The sequence below is a fragment of the Falco biarmicus genome, chromosome 2 (assembly GCF_023638135.1).
Source record: "Falco biarmicus isolate bFalBia1 chromosome 2, bFalBia1.pri, whole genome shotgun sequence".
Lineage (NCBI taxonomy): Eukaryota > Metazoa > Chordata > Aves > Falconiformes > Falconidae > Falco > Falco biarmicus.
The window spans coordinates 28,708,077-28,731,133 of NC_079289.1; the positions used below are offsets into that span (position 1 = coordinate 28,708,077).

Sequence of the window (23,057 nt, forward strand, 5' to 3'; positions counted from 1 at the left end):
TCAATCTGACTGTGTGAATCAAAAGCTTGTAAATTCCAGAATTCACTCTAATGCTGATCACTGTGCATTTCTTCCTCAGTTTACCTACCTGCAGCTATAGTTAGGAATGATTCCTCCCTTCTGTAGCATTGAACTGTGATAAAGATGAGTTAGAGCGTGTAGCTAATACAGTTATGCAGAGAAAAGGTATTATTAATCAAGTCCAGTACTTAAACAATGTCTCTCTACTGTGCTTTAACTATAGGAAAGCACATCAAGCAACAAAAAGTAGGAGAGCTGCAGACATGCAATCAGCAACTACCAGCACACATTTGCTCAACGTGCCATGGCAACCACCTTATTGTGGCCATCTCTACCCTTAATATGTGCCCTTGTTTTAGAGGTTTACATTGTCACCAGTATTTGATCACCAAGCTTCAGGGTCTGGCCTCTAAATGAAGGCACCCACTCTTTTTAACCTGACCTCTCCCATCCAAGTACTTGTTGGCTCTTCCTAATGAACCCATCCATCTTTGCTTGGTGACAATTCAAACATGTCAGTTTTTTGAATGGGAGGAAAGATCTTTAAAACATTTAGGAGTGATTTCAAAGCACTAGGACGTCTTTGATGAGCTAATAGATACCCAGCTAATTTTACAAAAGAACCAGAGGAAAAGGAAATGTACATATGCAGTCAGTGATGTCTCCAATTTTTTATATTTTTTGAGTAAAAACGGTATTTTACATTCTTATTTTAGTTGGGGAAGTAGAAGAAGTGAATACATCTTGACAGAAAATTATGTAATATTTCTGTTTGGGAGGAGGTAGGAGATGGTCCCTGTGTGCCGTTTGCCACAAGTGGCCTGCAAGCTTGAAAAACATGGTAACTGTTGGGAAGAGTGGCAGAGACATTGCATTTTTCAGGTCCTCTGAAAGGTCCAGTTGCTTGGATTTGGGAGGGTGTTCACTCGCGACTATTTGCAGAATGCTGCCACCTGCCCCGTGAGGATCTCAGAAAAGTCTCAGTCAGAAAACAGGAGAAGTGGGCCTGGTGTAAACTGAATAAAATTTTTGGAAAAGCTTCACTGGGGAAAGGCAGAAGAAAGACAGACAGCTGCTGTTTTAGAGTCGATACAGGAAGAACACTGCACATGAAATAATTTGTAAAAGTTTTTTAGCAGCACTGGCTAAAGAGGTTGGATAAACAAGATTCGGTGTTTTGTTTTGAGCATATCAGGCACAACTCTCCAGGGGATTCATCTTTTCCAGAAAAAGGGTAGCCCTCGCTATAGTCACCACAGTACGGAGATGTACTTCCACAGGTTGCTTAGACTGCCAGTAAAACTTCTGTGCTGAAAATTTCCTCCCAAGAGACCTCTAATACACTGCGTTACTAAAAAGAGAGGTTTTCCTCTGCAGGATGATGTGTTAATGTACAGAACCTTCCATAAAATTAAAACACAAATCTAAGTACCTCTCTTCATATAAAAGCAATCTGATGGCTCAGAAAAGAAAATTATTTTTCTGTGTCTTAAAGTACTGTAGGACTCTGTAAACCTGACTCATACTTCTGAAGCCATAAAGAATAAAGACAATATTATAATAAATAATTTGCAGGCTAAAAATACTTTTCTATTATCAAGTACTTGCATAGAGGAGTAGCATTAATGGATATATCCTTTTATCAATTCATTATTATTATTGCTGTTGTTGTTTTTATTGCTGTTACTGCTGTATTGCAGTCTATTTTAAACCACAGTCAGGACTGAGGTTTCACTGTAATTTGTATAAGTGATCCATAAAATCTACATAATAGATTACTGTTTTTTACTACATAATAGGTGACTGCAATATGTCAGAGTTTGCATGAAGGGGGAGGCTTTTCACAGTGAATGTTTTCTCCAAGGGTTGTGGAAGAGGTCCCAGGAATAAAGTGTGAGCAAGCCTCCTGCTCCCACGGCACAGCTCTGTGGCTGCAAAGGGGCCATGTGGGACAGCTTGTCAGGCAACACTTTCTTCCAAGGTTTTTCAGTCATTAAAAAGGTTGTGTTTATTGTACACTTGTACTAAGGTGGAAAAATAGAAATCTTTGTCTGTCTGAGCACACATCAAGATATGAGTGCCTGGGGTTTCAGCCAGAGCAGGGTCTTCCCAAGGACTTAACTCTGTTTTGTGCTGGCTGTGAAATCCCCTTTCATCAAGATATGTCTTCCAACACGAGCTGCTGCGACACTGTCATGGGAAGAGGTAAGAGGCTGAGCAGTGGCTGGGGGTGGGGGAGGACAGCCCTCCCACTGAGCCATGAAGTGCAGAAAGGGTCCCCTTGCCTTCTAAACTCCTTCTCAGAGAGGAGCCTAGGTGCGGCTAGATCCAATCCTAGTCTCAGACTGGGTCAACGGGTTTAAATCTAAAGGATTATATATATATATGAACAGCCACTCATCAGAGTTAACGTTTGCCTGTCAGAGTCCCGTTCAAGGACTTTCCCTGAAACAGTTTCGCCAAGTTGATAAAAATAGCTGAATTATTAAGGTGACAGATATAACAAATTCAAAATCACCATTGATAAATACACTTACTGCAACAATCCAGCTCGAGTTCAGGGTTCAGTGCTTTAGTTAACGATACTTCCCTGGGTAACGTCCAACGTAGCTGGAGTCACAAGTCTTACCAAAGAATCATCCCTGCTTGGAGAGGAGAGAGGTTCAGGTCTGTCAACCCGTCCAGGGTTTGTGTTCCGTCCTCAAAACAGAGTACTCTAAATGCCAGTTTTATACTCATGGTGCGGTGGGACTAAGTCCGTTATTGTGGCCCTTAGAGGTCAGTGGGCCTGACGGTTCAGCACGGGGCAGGGGATTTGGTACCGATGTGCGGGGGTCTTTCTGGCTTTTGCTGAAGCCACACCGGGCTGTGCGGCCCCTGCCTCACCCCAGGAGTCACTGGGCTGGGTGGATTGCTAGACCTCATCCTTTATCTGTGTTGTGAGATCTCGGGTCAAACCCCCAGAGCCACTTGGAGTCAAATACTGCCAGCAGGGACCAGAGGCATTCATTACCACCACCACTGGTGGTTTGTTGTTAAGGAAATAAAGGACGGGATGGGGGGTAGCACACCCCCACAAGCAGCCCCCCGAGTCCTGCTGTCTCACTCTAGGCTGGCACCGACCGGCGTGTGCTGTGGCTCCTGTTTGAAGGTGGTGTGTGAGTTCATTTGGTGTTCATTAAAATGCATTGGAGGAGTGAAAAGGGAGGAATGAGCCTGTCCTTGCTGGTCCCAGTATGGGATCAAGACACAGCCTGGACATCTATGTGAAAGGGAAGAAGCTTCCAGACACTGCAGTGTAGGCATCTACTTCAGTGTTAATTATTCACCCAAAAGCATTACAATAGAGAACTTCTTCCTCAAATCCGTTTCTCTTTGTGAAAGTCAGACCAGAGAGCAAAGCAAAGCTAATCAGACCAAACCAAGCCAAGCCACGGCTCTTACCTTGCTGCCAGACCTTTGATGCCAGTGCACTGAGCATGTTGTGTTCTCTGGTGGGAGGCTACACAACAGTGAAATTCCTTTCGCTCAGGGGTAGGCCAGGGCCATGGCAGTGTTACAGCCCCTCAGTCTCCATGGCAAGCAAAACAAGGAGGGAAAGAAACAACTTGGTTCCAAACCATCATGGCTCTGATGCCAGTATTTCAGATGGGAACATATAGTATAGCCCATTTTATTTCGTGTATCGCTCAGCCTTAGGTCACATAAAAAGCCTTACATCTAGGTCATATAAAAACCCCAAATCCCTGTTAATCCTCATGAACACTTCTCTGAGACAGGTGAATAACATTTATATTCCTAGGTGGAAAAGCTATAGTATGGAAGTTAATCCCTAACCATGCAAACAGAGTGAGGAGAGATTAAAACTGCAGGGACTTTGCCAGCCTACCCATCTCTTTGAAGTCCGGAATCCCTGGGTTACCTACTGCCACAAATCTGAATATCTGCAGTGTTGGTTTAGCTCTTAAGGGTGGCAAATGAATCTCCACTTCCTGTATGATGAGAATCTGTGTCTGTTTTATCTCCAAGCTGGTACAGAGGTCTCAATGGCACTTTCTACAGTTACCTGCTTCACCCAGATTTCCCTCCATTCTGTGTGCATCAAAGGGCTGGCAGAAAAACCTGAGGCAAACTGAAAGGCCCTTGCTAACTTGCCAAGGCTGGAGAGCAGCCTGTCTTGGAGGTGAATCCCACCTGCAGCTGCAGAGCTGCGCACAAAGGCAGAATGTGCCCTGCCATGGCCACGCAGACCTGGTCTCACCTTAGTTTATGGCAGAGAGCATGCAGTCCATCCTCACCAAGCACAAACCCATGCGTGATCATCACAAAAGGAGCTGTTGCTGCTTTCTTGGAAGGAAACAAAAAAAAAAAAAAAAAAAAGGAGAAATGACAAGAATTGTCCATAGGAGTTTTTTAACAACATGTTCCTCAAACAGCTTCAGAAAATTCATGTTGAAGCTGGGGACACAGACATGTTTCCCAACAAATACAGAGAAAATATTTAGACCACAGACCAGTGTCCAGCTGGTATATTGGAAATGTTTGACAGACATCACTGTCATGTTCTTCTTGTTTCATTGTGAAGCCTTGGCAATGCTATCCTTGTCTGAAATACTGCCTGTGTCCTAAAATACAAAACCCGAAGGAATGACAGTCCTTACTCTAGCCATTGTTAGAGCTTTTTTCAGTCCCTTGGACACTACCCCCAGAACAGACACCAAAAACTTTCTTTTTGCAGCTACAACGCCTGCTCTTTTCAAGTCCTCAGCTCACGTCTCTGTTTCCTTCTCCTCACCAGGCCTCTACCAGTATCTTCCATCACTCCTGGTTGCCCAGGCAGTTTCTGACAGTGAAGAAATACCGAGAGATCCAGTCTGACAATGAAACTCTGCTGACCTGGGAGCACTCACTTCAAACAGAGACACAGAAAATATTCAGGAAAATACCTGTGAATCCATTGCTGGCAGTCTGGGTCACATTACAGGCATAGCATTCACTCTTCACAAAGACGGTATGTTGGCTCTGATCCTTACTGGACCCAGAGGCAAAGAAGCACGATCAACAATGATGAAACAGAGTTAATTAAACATATCAGCTGAAGGTTGATCATAAAAACTTGTCTTCACTTGGAGACCAGTCACCAGGAGCCAGAACTCCATGGACCTGTCTCTTACCCTCCCTTTTTCTCCCATATAACATTCAGCAATAAAGTTTTGCTCTGTTTGAAACCTGGCTAGACCAGATGTGGGAAATAGTTGCCAGTGACACCTGAATTGCAGTGAATTCTGAGCAAAAACATGATCCAAGAAAAATCTGGCGGTGGATGGAGGGAAGGGCAAAGAATCCCAATCCTTGTACTTGCTGGCAGCTGAAAAGGCAGCAGACGTCTTCATAAAACAGCTTTCCCCCTCCTGGGTTGACACAGTGCTGTCGGATCCAAAGGGCACAAATGCCGGCTGCACTGGCTGACATGCTTCAGCAGGGAGAAATGTTGCAGCCTGCGTTAGGCAGCATGATTTGCTATCAGAGAATTTCATAGCCTTGGGGTGCAATTAGCAAACGCTCTGGCGCCCGCCGCATTCAATCTTGTTTAGGTACAGTCGATAGGCGGGTACCCCGTGAGAGGCAGAAGGGTGAGAGCATGTGGTGACCATCCTGCCCCACGCGGTGGGAGAGAAGATCAGCATTGGGATGTGGATGTAGTCCTGGGGCCATGGAGCAGGCAGGGGAAGTGGTGGGTCAGGTTTGGCCCAGGTGGCTGCCAAGCCTCACCATCTGCATGCAGTGCTGGGAGAGAGGGGCTGAACAATAAACACATGCAAAAAGGCCAGCCTGAAGGCAAAAGAGGAATGGGAGAGAAGAATGGGGGGCTGGCGACCTTCCAAGGGAAGGGGTTTTAATCTGGGGCTTTTGTTTTATTCAAAGGGCTTTGATCCTCTGGTGGGAAACAGATAAGGGGACTGCAAGGTTTCCCATGGGTGCTATGCATGTGGAGCAGGTTGTCAGCCCATCCGTCCCAGCTTTTGGACTTGGCAGCCTCCATCCCCACCAATGGAGTGCAGAGGCTTTGAAGCGAGAGCTGGTGCTGTGCTTGCCCTGCACTAGGATAATACTGGGTTGTAACCATGTGAGGCTTGTCAAAGTGTCTCTTGTTCTAAGCTGGTGGATACAGCTGATCCACTGCGGTCCTATCAGCTACCTTGGCCTTTTACAGGTCTAAGGAATCCCAGGAAGACATGAAGACAGTGCAGTTTACTATGCTGTAAAACTACAATAAGACTCGTCTTTCTTTACACCCTGTAAGGGGGTCTCAGGATAAAGCTAATTCCACTCTGTCCTGTGTTCAAGTTCCCAGTTCCACTGCACGCAATCCTCATTTAGGCTCATTTAAAAGCACTCAGCAAGTAACATATCAGAATATGTGCCAGATATTTTTTTAATCTGAGAGTCTGGAAAATGTATGCAAAATCAAAACGAAAAAATCAGGTAGTGCAGTTCGCTTGCTTATGAAACCTCAGTAGAATATTTTTCTCTGCAGTCTTCGCAGAGAAAAAACATAGGAACAGCTGATGATCTTTTTTTTAGACTTCCTTTACTGAAAAAATCCTGCACTGATGAGTGATGTTACTAAATATAAAAGCAGATCTCTACAGTGGCCACATTAACAGATTGCTAAGTATTATGAGGCAAAAGTGTCTGTGCAGAGCTGCAAAGAGCAGAAGATAATGAAAACTTTGGAAACCGATAGAGGTGACCAGCAGGACCATGAGTCAGTAGTCACAGTACACAGAGTCAGAGCCAGCACAATCTGGAGGAACAAAAACAAACACTGCAGTATTTTTGGAAGGGGAAGGCTGGCAAGCATAGCTTTACCTGGGCAAGATGAAATGCAGCAGATGGGAAGATCCTGAGGGGGAGAGAAACTCAAAGGTGGGAAATTAAGCCTCAAGTTCTTTGGCAGTCAACCAGGAAGTTGAGAAAACTCAATTGAAACTGTACAACAGCAGCAGCTTTTCCCCACACATGCACGCTCTGAAGTTGTGCCCCGAGCTGATGCAGCAGTGTGCAGGGATACAAGGGACCAGGCTCAATGGACCAGTAGCTGTGTGCTGCTCACAGAACTTGCTGGGGGCTGCGGCAGGCAGCCATCCCTCTCCTCCTTGTCACTGGAAAGCTGCTTTCTATAAGGAAGTCAGAGTATAAAAATGGAGAATCATGGAAAAGACTTTTGCTTTTTCCACAGCTTAAGACCATCCACCCAAGTTGCCAGCAGTTGGGCAGAATGATCCTTGCCCAGCTGCCTGGTTGCTTGCAGGGCAAAGCTGTTGGTTTAGAGGAGCCAGTTTTGTCTTAAGGTTTCTGGAAAGTTTAGAAGTGGGTGAATGGCTATTATTTCTACTGTTGACCATTATCTCAGCTGGCTTCATCAGTAAAGATAAGCTGAGATCTACCCTGAAAGCTGACCTCTGTTAAGAATGGGGAGAGGAGAGTTACAGAACGGGGGAGCCATAAGACTTTAGGGATGAGAAAACATAAGTAAACAAGGAAATTATCAGAGTTAGATTCCAAAAACAGGGATCTAGGAAGGGAAGATGAGCAGAACAGTGTCCATTGCACCCTGGTAGGCATCCAAAGCATCCAAGGAGACAATCAGCTTTGCCCAGCATGGCTTTGCCTAGAGAAATGGCAATGGTAGTGAAAGCAAAAGAGTCTCAAGGATGGAATCCCTGCTCCCCTGCATTCACTTTGCATCAGTTTCCTTCCCTTGCTGTGAGTTGAGGGCAAGGATCCCAGTCAAAATTACTGTGGAGAGCAAATCAAGCAGAGGGTAGAACAAACTGACTGAGGGAAGGAAAGCTATTAACATGCAAATCAGTGTAGATAAGTCAGGGGGCAAGGGGAATCTGAGTTCAGTTCATTTAACAGAGTGGAGATGTGAGGACCAGATCTGACAAGAATTTTAACAGAGAGATAATGCGTATGTGAGTGTAATGTGTGTTTGCTTCAAAATGGCAGGGGACAGTGAAAGAATATATATCCCTGTGGGCTGTAACATTTGCTAAAATGACTTTTTCCAACACCTTTGAGTGCCCACTCCTGCACACACATGCACTCTCCCAGTCCATCCAGCATCACAGTTCACAGCATCAGAAAATCGCCCAGATTTTTTAGGAGGAAGGTTTACTGTAAGTACTTCCAGTTAAGAGCACTTAAGATGCATTTATTTGCCAAGTAGTGTTGACTTCCTGATTTTTATGTGAAAGAGCTTTATTTCAAAGGCAAGCCATAAAAGTAGATTCCTCACTCTCTCTTCTCAGCAGCCCAAGCAATACAGCACTCCAAATCTGTCATAGACTGAGGTGAGGATATTTTTTCTGAAAACCTGTTGTTAAAATATTGGCAGCACAAGGCTGTTTTAACATCACTGATTCCAAACAAAAGGAGACACAGACATGAGAAGATTAAAAGACTAAAAACAGAAGCATATTTTGATTTCCTAGAGAATACAAGATATGCAAGAGTTGTGTTTGCAGAGGATTGGCAGGATGAGGATTTGCTGAACTGGGAGCAGCTGTCATAGCAACCACATCCAGGCAGAGAAATGGTGTCAAGACAGACATCACCTGGAAGGAAATCTTCAGAGGAACATTGTTATAGAAGGAAAACTATGGAAGCTGTTGATTAAGGCATCTTCAAAAACCTGGAGAATGTAGGTGAAGTCCCTACCAGAAGGCAGTGATGCTTCATGGCAAGGACAATGGTTTGAGACAAAGACCTAGCTCATAGGCCTGCTTTTGCCTTGGGCTTGCGCAAGCAGTCCTCAGCAAGACTACATAAATGTCTGCCTCATTTTCCCTGTCGCTCAGATGGGAAGAGCCATCAGTTACCTTTGCAAAGTCCATTGAGAACTGTCAATGTAAAAATGTTGTATATGCTGACATGAGCACCTGGAAAGATGCCCAAGCTTCATTAATGACTTCTGGTTTTCTAGAAGATGCATAAACAGACATATATTCAGCAGGCTCCTTTGCCTCCCTTGTGGGGTGGCTTTTGCATGGTCCCGTAGTGTGGTGATGCTAAGAGCTGCTCAGCAGTGCTTGTGAAGTAGGTTGCCTTGCTGCACGTCCTCTGTTCTCTGCTCAATGGCATAGGACATTTCTAGAGCCCTAGAAGATCTGCTTTCAGCATGAACTGCCTAGGCTAAGTGAGACAGGAGAGCCACGGGCTGGACAGAACTTCCCAGCACCCGTCTGTACCAAATCTACCAAAGTCCCTTGCCCTGGAAGGGAGCAGGAAACAAGCTGAGTCGCTCTGGTGACACATGCTGTAGTGAAGCTTTCCTCATGGCAAGAGAGGCTGGCGTTGTCCTTACCAGGTAGGGGACAGCACCCGCTGGGCATGCCTGGCTACCCTGGGTACAAAGCCACCCCTAAATCAGCCTGCCTTTCTAGCTCCAGCATGCAAGATCTCACATTTGTGCACACTGCCATGGCTGTTGTGGCGGTGTGTAGATCCTGATACCACTGTGAGTTGTAGCAGCCTGTGCTCACTTTCAGTTTGCATGCTCTGGTCTTCTCGCAATGCCAAACAAGAAATATGTATCTGAATGGTGCTTTGTCCAGGCTAGTTATCACTTCTCAGAGAGCACATGCCCAAGGCCGTGAGTCTCTGTTCAGATATTTCTCAGCATTGTTCATTTACTGCCTTTAATTTAGCATAGCTGAGTGTATAAGATATATCCTTATGAGAAATCTGGCTGCTTCCCTTTAAGTTCAGCCCTTTCATATTGAGAACAAAAATGTTGTCATTGTGCTGAACTGTAGGATGCTACGAATAAGTGGGTACTTTGTCACCAGCAGTAACACTGCGGAAGGCAGTCCAATTTTCTTCTTGCCTCCCTCAGGTTGCTCCTCCAATGCTAAAGCTCACCAGCGTGTGCCTTCATCATGTTCAGCTATTTTTAGATGCCCCTTCTCCACAGGCAGTTGATCCACAAATCAAATAAAGCTATGGACTCTCTCAGTGTTATGGAGATTTTTGGAGGTTTAGTGTTGAACTGAGATCAGATGACAGTTGAGAATTCCTTGACTTTTTCTCATTAGGCATGGCTCACAAGATGGAGCCCATGCTGTGCCTGTAATGCAAAGCCTCCTTAAGAAACCTCAAGTTCTGTCAGGTCCCAGGAAAGAAACATCCTCAGGCCTAAGAAATAATGATGCAATGGGGCCCATCATCCTAAATCCAGCTCTCTCATTCTGTACAAAAATTGTAGATTTCTACTGGATTCTGGTTTTAATATTGGTAAAGTCAACAGTAACATGTTTAACATGTTTGTGGCAATTTTTTGTTTCCCTTGTACTATTTTTTGATACAGCAGTGTACTAAGAAGTGAAGAGATACAATGGAACATTGACAATGTGGGAAAGTCATTACAATATCCTTCAGCTACCTGAGATGACATATTTTTTCTACAAAACAAATTGCTTATCACAGACTCCATTACTCAGGAGACAGTAAATAGTTTCCACAATGCATGCCACTTAGGCATTAAAAGGATATTCAGGACATTTGTCAGCCTCACTTGATATTTTTGGGGAACTTTTTTAATGCAAGTAAGTCTAACTTTATGGAATATACTGAGCAACACATATGAGTTTCTTTTTCCTTTTTTAACCCATTAAGAAAACATAGGTGCCTGTAGATACTGCTGTGGATTCAGGCAATTGAATTAGTAAGGTTGGTGAGGGGTAAACAGGTGCAAAGCTAGAGGTAAGTAGACTGGAAAAAAATAGTGCTAATTTGGAAAGTGTTACCTCCTTACTTGAAGGATGACCTCTTTTTGCTGTATTGTGAAGATCAACTGGTACACAGGGCAGTTGGGGTGGCAATCAGGGTCCAAGTCTGTTGCCTTAGCGGCTTAGCTGCTGGCACTGTCAGAAATGCTGTCCGAGATGTGCAGAAAAGTTCTCAATCACCTCTTTTTATTTGCTTGTCTCATACGTGCCATGGTTCGATGGCCTACAGTCAGCAGGTGCCAGGTACTTGGCCTCTCTTCAAGCCCATGATGTAAAGGAGAAAAAGATCTGTATTTTACCACTGTTCCTGAGATCTCTCCCCATCCAGTGTCACAGCTGGCTAAAGCATCATCACAAGGTCAGCATGAGGGAGCAATATCTGTGCTAACTAAAACACTGGGCACCTTAAATCCACCTGCCCCAGAAGTGTGTTATGAATTGCTGTGTATCTTGAGCGATGCGTTTAAGGACTGTCAGCGCCTTCACTCTGCATTGCTATGAAAGGAAATAAATGTTCAGAATGACTGAAATGGCTCCAAGCAGCTCAGAACATTTTATAATTGTGTTGAGGCAGCTCTGAATGGTCCTGCTGTCTTAGCGGCAATGAAAAAGGAACAGCATGCTTTGCTGCTAAGTACATTTACTTCTTGACTGTTGAAATCATCTGTCTGAACGAGGCTTAGGCAGTAATGTTTCCTAATTATGAAGGCCAGTGAAGTACCCTGCACTGAGTGCTGCATTCATGGGGGTTTTACCGTGGCTGCCAAAGGAAACTGCATATGAACTAGACTGCTGAGTCTTTTGTGAAAAGCATTTGCCTATTTCAAAAATTCAGTCCTGAAATGTCCATGTATGGGGTAAGAGTATTTATACTAGTGAATACAGTGGCTCCCACCAGGAACATCAATGGCTTGCAGGAGTAGAATTAGGGGAGGAGGGAAGAAGGGAGAAGTGTGAGGCATAATACACATTTAATTAGACCTCTATCTTGCTAACATTGGAAAGCTGGAGACAAAACTAGCTCCATCGCTTGGATCAGAAGTTACTGAACAACTGAGCAGCAACCATCTTCTGGTTATGCAGTGTTGGGAATTTCAATACCAATTATCTTCATGAAAGTATATTATCAATATTACTTTAAAATGAATTTTCAGCTTATCTTATTTGCAGACCCCTAACATTTTTCAGCAGTTTCTATCTAGTCATCTTTTAGATCTCTCTGATGGTTTGGTAGTTGCAAGTTTAGTGTAGCTACACTGCGGCCCACAGGTCACACAAAATCAGCTCCTGAAAAGGTATGCTTCAGTGATCTGACACCATTAGCTAAAATCTCTTTCAGATTCCCCTTGAGAGACAGACTGGCCCAGAAAGCTTCCCTATAATTCACATTCCTTGATGACAGTATGTGGAGGTATAACAACCTATAGACTGAGGAGCTGCCAAACTGCTCACCAATAAATGGTGAAACCAGAGTCACTCTTCAGAGAGAGGTGAATACTACTTCTACACATTGACAACAAATGGAGATTGCTTAATATTTAATTGGAGATCTAAACATTTAATGCGCTTCCTCTTTGAAATGTCACTACACATTTGGTCATGGCTGGTACTGTTGCCCCCAGGACCAGGAAAAAAAAAGAAGTATTAATTATGACTACTCCTACATTAATGTTGTTGAATGATCTGCAAGAGAGTGGGATGTAACAACAACTTTGGAAATGAACACTTAATTTTCTGCAATGTACCTTGACATCTTCCAGTAATGGATTATGCTGAAACAACGTACTCTGATCAGTTAGTGAGAAACAGCTTGAAATCTTCCAGAAGTGACAGCAATACTCTGCAGCTGCAAGTTGTAGCAAAGGGCTGGATAGTGCAATTTGGAGAACAGCAGCAGATATCCCACTTACAACAGGACTTTGAGAAGAGGCAGGCTCTTGGGGTGGCTACAATGCACACAGACTTGCTGAAGTCAACATGCGGGAGCAGGGAGAGACAGTTTCTGTGAAAAGGAGTTCTAACTTTAGGCAGAGAGAGAGGTAGATATAGTAATGCACTCAGTCTTTTTACTCCCTGTGTGCACAATAATTAGATATTAATCCTAGAAATGTAGAAAACATACTGCGTTGACAGCTACTTCAAAACAACTATCTCACACTGCAATTCTTAATATGGCCACTAAGCTCCAGGCAAGAAGTATTTAATCATTTCAAATGTATTGTCCTAATTCTAGAATGTGTTTTAACTGACATTTACTCTATTTCCCTACCAAAAGATGCTACCATTCAGTAAAAGAAAGTCCTTTACTAACCTTTACTCTTGCTGTGAAGTGAAGTTACTTTAGGATAGGATGCAGGGGCCCTACTAATGGACTGGGAAATATTTGTCCTCAGTGCTGTACAAACAAAATTCTTACTGATACTTTCAGAGGTATAATATGGAGGGGATTAACCCAAATGCTTCATATGGAGAGTTCATAGACTCCTAAAATGGTTTGGGTTGGAAAGGATCTTAAAGATCACCTAGTTACAATCCCCCTGCCGTGGGCAGGGTCACCTACCACTAGACCAGGTTGCTCAAAGCCCCATCCAGAAATCCACAATTTCTCTGGGCAACCCATGCCAGTGCCTCACCACCCTCACAGTGAAGAATTTCTTCCTAATATATAATCTAGCAGAGGTAGCGGGCCACAGTGAGTTATAGGTGTGGAGCATCTACCACCACCCTGTAGTCAGGTCCTCAGTAAACCCCCTAGTATATGGCTATGTTTATACTTTCTGTTCTTTGTCGTTTCCATTTGGCAGCAGAAAGAGTCCCTTCAGACCCACCCAGTCTGGTAATATCAGCTAAGAACTGCAGCCTTACATCATATAACAGATTTTACTTTATATCCTTTGAAATGTTCATTATGTTAATTAATCCACTTTTCATTTTCTTCCTCTGGAACAGGCAAGATAAGGAGGCACAGCTGGCTTGCTTCATAAAAAAGGTGCTTTATTATCCAAATCCACCAGTTTGTTTGTCTGCAAAATCAATACAAAATTTTATTTTTTAAAAAGTTTGTGACCTTTGAAGGTGTAAGTCCTAAACAAATACTAACTGCCAATATTACATTCCACATAGATTTTGCATTTGTAGGATCTTGTTTTAGTAAATTCTCAGTTGACAAGGAACATTTATGTAAGTACAAAACCAATAAAGTTATAGGGATTTTTTTGTTTATAAAATGTGTGTGTATGCATGTGCGTGTATTTTTTCCAAAGGAAGAAAAGATGGACAGTTTACTAGAACATAATAGAAAGCCAGATATAGAATAGTTGCAGCATTTTGCCCATTGGATCTGTGCCTGAGTTAAGCCAGTGGACTATTTGCCATTGGCTCCTATAGCTTTTGGATCACGGTGATGGAGTTTGGTCCAAGTCCATTGAAATGACTGGAATCCTTAATAGAAAACAAAGTATTCACACAAACTGCTTTCTTTCCCTTTAGCAGCTACCAGCTTTCAATAGCCCAAGTTTCTGAAAAGCCATCACATCTGGCAGAGGTTTAGGGAACAAGACAAAATTATTGGGCTAAGGGGCAGAGGAATTTGTAGAAAACCACCCACTCAGTAGTCTTGTGTAGGAAGCTGCCATCCATTATTTGATGAAACACTCAGTCCTTTGGAGACAAGCTGGAGCAAAAGTGCTTTGCAGCGTGACTCTGCCTACAAAGTCCAGCAATCTTTGTTTATTAAGTGTGCTTAAATATTCATTCTGCTGGCTGGTGTGAAGAGTCAAAGTTACCTATAGCTCCTGGAGAATGAAAAGAAGATGAAGACTTCCATGTATGCAGAGCAGGGCTGCATGCAGTATTCAAAAGCACATGGAGCATCTTGGCCACTGCTGTTGCCTTTGCTCTCCAGTCCTGGAGTTAAGGCATAGTGCAGGGGTCTCACACACCAAGGTTGCCACAGGAGCTGTATACAAGCATTTTCCTCTGTCCCAGGTGGGACTGCATCTGAGGGGGACAAGCAGGATGGCAGCACTCTTTGGTTTTAATGTGTTCTCTTGGGAACTCAGGCAGTGGCATCCATGTGTGTCCTATGAGAAAAGTGTCCAGTAAGTTACCTCAGTGGTTATGGACTCACTCCTTGGGCTGCTAAGTCTTGCCACAGACAGGACCTAACAGATCTATAATAAACAGAGGTATCTATAAATGATCTAAACCAGATAAACTGCTTTATAAATACTGGTGTGATAATCATGGTTGAGACATGTTTGGAGATGATCATATTTCCAGTGATGCTCAGTATAGTCCACAGGGCCATCTGAGGAGATATTTGAGGGCCACAAGTTACCCATATGTGATGGAGGATGCTTAAAGCAGAGTAACATGTAGTTCATCTGCCTTTAGGCAGCCAGTAAAGCAGGCAACAATGCACTGGGCCCAGGTGATGTAGGTAAGTATAATGAAGTTGTGCCATATGTTCCTTTCAGATTATCATTTTCCTTGTGATGGCTTAATTTAATACGCTCAGCATAACATGGACTATCCCTAACATACAGACATTCTTAGCAGATACTTCTAGAAGACTAAAAGGTCATAAAATTGTCCATGAAAGGAGTCAGAGTCTATCTTTACTCAGCTAAAATATCCATATACATTTCAATGAATGCTTTGTTTCTTGGTGAGGAACGTGAAAAAAGGCCACCCATTTATATTTAATCTAATAACCATCTCTCCTGCCACTAAGAGAATGGAACTTGATGCTACTTCAAAATTTTCCTCGTTTTCTTTGATCCATCATTATTTAAATAATAATAATAATTAAAACAGTTAATACTCGAAAGCATATATTTAAAATCCTGTCTGCTTAAGGAATTACACTAAATGTCACTTCTAAAAAAAGATGTATCTAATTTCACCATTGTCTCTCTGAAAGGTGAAGCATGTAGAGTAGAATTAATGCTTATGTTGATGTACAGATTATCTGTCTTGTCATTCAGTTTTTTTCATAGACTTATTTCAAACCTTAGAACGACAGATAAATTGCAGTTGCAACTGATTTCTGTATTTTCTATCAAGAAGAAGGAAACAAAGGGGTTAACCTCGGGAGCTATCTAACTCTCATTTGAAAACATTTTTGAAGTTTGTTTTCTTTTTTCATAGACATATATTTGTATTTTGGGGAGGGAGCAAAATCTACAGCATATAGTGAAAATCTGAGTCATTTGTTAATATGTAAGTCCTGAAAGTAATGGCTTTTTATTACAGAAAAAGTGTAAAGCCCTCCAGACAGGGTCTTCACATGCTTCATACTTATACAGAAAAGCTTCTCCCTGGCTTAATGCTTGAATGACAGAATTTGCATTTTCCGTCTCAGGAAATACTGTATTAGTGCTCAGGACAAGAGTCTTGGCACTGCATGCTATGCTGCACAGGCAAAGAAAGTCCCAAGATCTTTGGGATTTGGGTGGGAGAATTTCCTACTCAACATGTGTTCTCCTGAAGTCATTCCCAATGACCAAACTTAGGTAAATAAAGCATTGCATCAAATTCTGCCACCTCCACTTGCCTCACTCAAACTTACATGTGAAGTAAATTTACAACTTCCAGAGCTCGATTTTTTTCCTACCCTTCATATTTCTAGATCTGTTGATGACTGGCCATGCAAAGCTAAAGTTAAGCACACAAAGGCAACAGGATCCCAACACCTTATTTCCACTGGTAGCCCCATACGACGTCATTTCAATGACTGGGAGCAGTCAGCATGCATTTATCAAGAACAAACAGTGCCTGACCTACCCAGTGGCCTTCCATGGTGAAAGGACAGGATTTGTGATTGAGGGAAGAGCAGTGATTGTCATTTGCAGGGATTTTAGCAAGGCTTTTGACACAGGCTCCCAGAGATATTTTTTTTTGTGCTCGGGATGGGATGTTGTTGTCTGGATGGGTAGGCAATCAGATGAGTAAAAGCCTGGTTGGATCACAAGGATCAGAGGGTCATGGCTCCTGGTCAGACCCTACCTGGATGCCTGTAGTGAGTGGTGTATCACAGGTCTATCCTGGAACCTGTCCTGTTCAACAGCTTTATCAGTGACCTGGAAGAGCTGGAGGAGTGTGCTCTCATCAAGTCTGCAGTTGACACAAGTTGAGGGGACCAGTCAATATACTGAGGGGTAGGGCTGCCATTCAGAAGGACTGAGACAGGCTGGAGGAATGGGACAACAGGAACCATATGAAGTACAAGGACAAATGCCAAGTCCTGCACCTGTGAAGGAAGAAACCCCTGCAGCAATGTAGGCCAGGGGCTGCCTAGCTGGGGAACAGCTCTGTGGAGTGGACCTGGGGACCTGAGGACTGGAGTGCTTGTCCTGTGCAGGGAGGCCAAGAGTCTGGGTTATTCAGTCTGGTGAAAAGATGGCTTGGGGAGGGGGAATGATAACCCAATAGCAGCCACCCAGTACCTATGGGGAGGCGACTGAAGGTGGAGATGAGCTGTTCTCAGTGCTTCTTAGTGGGAGGGTGAGCAACAGTGGTCATAAGTTGAAAGAAGAGATCAATTATAAGGAAAACTGGTTCCCCATGAGGACAGTCAGACAGTGGGACTGGCTGGCCAGAGACATTGTGTATCTCCACCTTTGGAGGTTTCCAAGAACAGAGGAGAAAAAAACCCTGAGCAACCTGTTGTGGCCTCATGACTGACCCTGCCTTGGGCAGGAGGCTGAACTACAGTGCTCCAGAGGTCACTTCCCATGTGAATTATGCTGTGCTCCTAAGGTAACTTCTGACACAAAACAATTTATTTCTATACAGCTCCTGTATTACTTAGGAGTGACAGATGAAACTTGCTGCTCCCAGAGTATTGGTTGGAAGTGGACTGTGACCTCTGATATCTGTGTTGACAGTGAGCTCCAGAATGCAGGGCTGTCTGGAACTTAGGAAGTGTCTAATCACCCAACGAGTGAGATTTGGGAATATATTTCCCAATATAGTTGTTGGGGGGAAAATGCTTCAATAGTTTTAAAATACAGCTTGATAAATCTATGAACAGGATTATGGGATAAAGATTGCCAGCAATGGCAAGGACAGAATTCAGTGACACAGGAGCCTGTGCAAGCTTATGTCTTTTGTTTTGACAAAGGCAAGGCCAAGCTCCTCATCTTCAAGAATAAATAAATGGAAAATTAAACATGGTAAATATTGTAAATATTTCATTGACACTTCATACTCTGAAATTGAAAGCAATCTTTTGCCCAGTTCGAAGTTATTAGTTTGTAGCTGTGAAGCTTGATAACCATGATAATAAATGGTATTTATATTCTAGTGAAAAATGGATATCAGAACCAAAATGCACAAATATGGACAAACCTAATTAAGCTGTGATCAGTTTATTCATATCACAGCAGCTGAAGGCTATATGATAAACAGCTACAAAGCAGGTGCAGCATATATCATTGCCTTATTAAAATTGGCATTTTATTCAAGCCCAAATTAAAAAAAGGAGATTGTATAGAAAATCAGAGAAAGTCAGTCTATTGTATTGCATTGTAACAAAAACCTAATTTTCTTCATGAAGTAATTGCATAGTTCCAGATCACGATAAATCAAGCCTGAACCTGAGCAGAGGAAGATCTAAAAGAAGTCAAAATGTTCTCCGTGATGCATGGTCCAGAATATAAACAGCAGAGGGTCAAATTTAGAATAATAACACTTATATTTTTATAGCCAAGTCATCACTGAAACTTTATATAGTAAACCGCAGTTTCAGTGGAAGGAAAGGCATGCTTCTACAGTAGCACACTGTACAAAACCAGCATTTCTCTAGTGAGATACCTGCCAAAGGTCTTTCTGGAGCCAGGAGAACCACAGCCAAAGTTGTGTTTATATCTCCTTGGGTTTTAATAAAGCAACAATACACAACCCTAACAGGCATATCTGTACTTACTGTGAACAGTATGTATATGGAACACCACTGACCTCCCACAGCAGGTCTGGGTATGGTCCTGAGCACTCACGAGAAGGGACAAGCAGGAGGGAGGAGCTTCATGTCCTGCTGCTGCTGGTGCCACTGGGAGAGCATGCCGGGAGGCAAGCCCCCGCAGCATGGTTGGCGTGCTTCTCAGGCAGAAGCAGCAGTCACATGTGATAGGGCTTTTATGGGCTAATTTAGGAGCGGTAAGGTACAATTTTGTTTTCACTGTACAGCACCATAAAGCAAATAAATAGTGCTTAAGCTATAATGAAACTCGATAGAATTCAGTTCAGTAATATCAGGATTGATCACTCTAAGCTGACATTGCTATTTCCACCTACCTCCAAAAAGCTGCCCAGCATAATGTACAAAGCAACTGCATGATCTCAGAGTTGCAACAGCTGCAAGTGTTACTAACCAGCATGAACCGCAACTAGAACATAGACAGTAATGTAGAAATACACCACAGAAATATCATATTGGGAAAACAAGAGCAGAGAAACAAATTTTAAAGGGAGTAACATATGTTAAGGGCATGATTGAAAACCCCTTACAAGTTCCCATGTTTTAAGTTCACATTGTTTTTCTTAAAGAAAATAAGATTGGTTTTGAGCTTTGTATGTACACTGCCAGTGTTTTGCACAGGGAATACTGCCTGGTAGGTATTTGGTCAGTGTCAATGATATTAAGAAAAGAAAGTAAGGGCTTGTTTCAGTTGCCTAAACAGGGATTTGCAGTACTGTGTGAAATGCTGATCCTGCAGCGGCCAGGGCAAAATGGGGAAGGTCTCACTGAAGTCCTGCAGGGACACCCGACTGCATCAGGTAAAAATGTGGGATATGCAAGAATGCCTCCAGTGGCAATAGATGTTTAGCCTCCAGCAATGTAACTGAACCCTAAATGTATGTATTTTACAGGGAAAGAGGATACAGCATGGTTATAAAAGTCATGATTATTTCTGAGGATTTTTCCAATGGGGATCTGGGAAGGAACTTTCTCATCTATTGACATGACCATGCATTGCAAGTATTGATTAAGGAAAAATTTATTTACAGAGATTTTTCAAATACAAACATAAAATAGCACATATTATATATATTTTTTTTACAAAAATGAATATTGAAATAATAAACATGGTACAGCACAATACGACATCAATGAGCTAAACATAACAGAAACAGAAATCTATGTCTGGAAGAAGTTTCCTGTTAGTTGTACATAACCAACAGAGCTCTACAGTACCGTGAGTGGAATTTCCAATGGACAGAAAAATGTCCATTTACTGCACTTCATAAAAGTACTATAGGGAAAGGCTACATATGCCATGTAATTATGTTGCATCTTCGTAATAATGCTGAAAACACAGAGGCTTAATAAAAGTTATATAGGGCTGAATAAGCAGTGGCTAAATGTCTGAGGAAGAAAAATGTGTAGAGAATATACAAAATACTGATAAAGTGGCTTATTGGTCCTTTTATTAAGTTTAATGTATAGATTAAAAAGTGTTGCAACACTGAATTTTAAACCACCAGAGAGAAGTAAAAAAAAAAACCAAAACCAAAAACCAAAGGGAAAAAAAAAAAAAGGAAAAGCAGAAAGAATCGCACCAAAAAAAGTTTCCTCTTTACTCATTTTGTGCCATGGTCAACATCTGTGCATGCGTGTGTGCTTTCGGGAGCGCCGCGCTGAGGGGCTGCCGCGCGCTGCCCCAGCCTCTGGGCACCGCTGGCCCCTCACCAACCTCTCCATTAACTGGCACACGCAGAATTTCACCATTTGCCAAAGAGTAGTTTTCCTTGCTTAAAGTTTTGTGGAGCAGGCTCAGGTGAGAAAACCTGTCCCTTTGGGTGGCTTTGCACTGCTGTTCACCTCCCTGCCCACCTTCGGTCCACCAGCCATCCCACCTCACGCCCACTCCAGAGAGAAAGCACTTAAAAATTTGTCGTTCATCGTCCTTATCCAGAAGACGTCGGGGAGCCCGTGGTGTGTGGCAGCGCCCGTGTCCCGGGCCCGGCTCAGTAGGGGTACTGCTTCTGCTTCTTGCCCGAGAAGCAGGCCAGCCAGGTGCACACCAGCATGGCGGCCGCCGCGCCCCCGCCTGTGCAGTAGTAGGCCCAGCCGATGTGGCAGGTCCCTGCAAGGGAAATAGAGCGACAAGGCACAGTGTTAGCTGGGGGAGGAAGCACTGCCACCATCCTTTCCTTCCATCCAGGAAAAAGCACCTTGCGAGGTTTCTGCCCACTTGCACGTCCACCTCAGACAGGGAACACGGGGTGTAATTCAAGCAATTAGAAGAGCCAGGCTTTTAAATGGCTCCCCTCTAAAGTGCTGGATTGCAGCAGACAGCCCTCTGAGCTCATTTGCTTGGCCAGTTGCTGTTTTCCACGCAGAGGGGACGCCACGTGAGGGCCGAAGCTGAGGCTGCCAGCTCCCTGAGCACGCCAAGGTGGGACGGGCGTCCCTCAATCCGCCTGGCCAGGGACTGCCTGCCACACCACTCCCCACAGCACCTACAGCTGGAAGAGGATTTTTTCCCACCCTCCTCTTTCCTCTCCTCCCCCAGGCAGCATTTGAGGATCTTTTGATTATTTTTGACTGACATTTTGAGAATTTGCAGGTAACTCACTCCCTACAGAAAGAGCGGAGTGGGTCCAGCTCCAAGTTCACAGGGACAGGGCTCAAAACCCAGCAAGCTTCTGGGCGACACTAACTCAGGATGTGACTGTGGGGAACCTGTTCACATTGCCCTTCTACAGGCATTGATCCTGACCATCCACAAAGCAGCATGGTGTCTGGGGACCTCTTGCCTGGGGGCTGCTGTGGGGATGGAGTCCAGAAATACAGAAATTTCCCTCTCCCCACCCAAGGTCACAGCTCATTGCTGAAAACTTCACTGATCTTTTGTCCAATGTGTTTAACAGTGCCACAATATGGACTTGAATACATTTAATGGCCTCAATATCTTTATACAGCCAAACTCATCACTAGCAAATGGTGCTGGGGAATGCCATGGTGGACCATGAAGTGGTTGCTCCCCTTCCAGGCACCACTGTGCCTACGGTAGAGGAGGTCAGGAATACAGCAGCTGCAGCAAGGAGGAAGCCTCCTCACAGAGATCTCCAAAAGGAGATGGCTGCTGTTACTCCTCAGGATTGCAGCCTTTCTGAAGAGTAATTTTCACTTGGGCTGCATCATCTTGTTCATTTTGATCTTGAGTGCTTGGAGCTCATTACAATTGAGGTTCTCCCTGTGTTGCCATCTTGGGTGATACCACCCTGCTTTGAGCAGTGAGTGCTCTCGGTAAGGCACAAGCAGCAATACAACACTTCCTTCCCACTCTCTGGAAAAAGCAGGAGAAACCATTCTTCCCTCCAGAGAACAGAAGGTAAAGACAGAGCTGAAACAGGTGGCATGTCCATACTCTGTCCCAATGGCATCCTTGAAGGCCAGGCTTTGGGTTCAGGCAATTATCAACTCAGCTAATCCTGGTTTAAGCACAAGACACAAAAGATGTCTGTACATCTCAACGTGTCCAAAACATTAGCATGCCTCAAGGCAAACAGCACATGCATCAATTGTCCACAGGATATTGTGAGGCCAGCTTTGTGAGGAGACATTAGTGGGAGGCAACACTCCTGCTCCTGGCTACTCTGAAGATCACAGGCTGACACCACAGCAGGAAGCATAGTACTTTTTTCTTTTTTCCTTCATAACCCGCAAAATTTTTTATGTGACCAGAGAACTTGAGGAGCTGTTCCCTTGGCTTGAGCTCATTAGCTTCTCTCCTTAATGTGCTGGAGCAGAAAGAGAGATTCACTTGGTTTTGTAATTTGGTTATGCTCTGTAGATCAACACCATTCTTGGCTTCCTTACAGAAGACCACACAAAGAGTCTGACTTCCTAAAGAGAACACCATCAGAAACCATGGAGACCTGCCAAGTGCCTGGCAACATCATTGATGCCAATCCTTGCCCAATTGCACAGCAGTCCCTGCAGAGACCTGTCTCTGGACCTCCTATTGCTTTGTCTGCGTATACACACTACCTATAGTTTCTGCTGGGAATTTAAAAATCAGATTAAGCATTCACCAGATGTCTAAATCTATTGGATTGTTCTGGAAATGATCATATTTATACCAGGGTGGTGTGTGCTAAAGTATTTCTTATGATAAGATGGACTTCATCTGATAGGTCTTTTTAAATTGCTAAATATTCCTAAAACTACTAGACAATTGTAGTTGCAGCTTGAAAAAGTAAATCTTTCTCATTGTGATGCTTCCAGGT

General features: G+C 43.6%; 1 protein-coding gene across 1 annotated transcript in view; it reads right to left on the bottom strand.

Moving 5' to 3' along the window:
* Positions 1-19,794: 19,794 nt before the first annotated feature.
* LHFPL6 (LHFPL tetraspan subfamily member 6) overlaps positions 19,795-23,057 on the bottom strand; it is a 144,842-nt gene continuing 141,579 nt past the window's right edge. Inside the window, exon 4 of the mRNA XM_056329722.1 lies at positions 19,795-20,908. Coding sequence (XP_056185697.1) covers positions 20,790-20,908 — 119 coding nt within the window. The 3' untranslated portion in view covers positions 19,795-20,789. The remainder of the gene's footprint in view (positions 20,909-23,057) is intronic.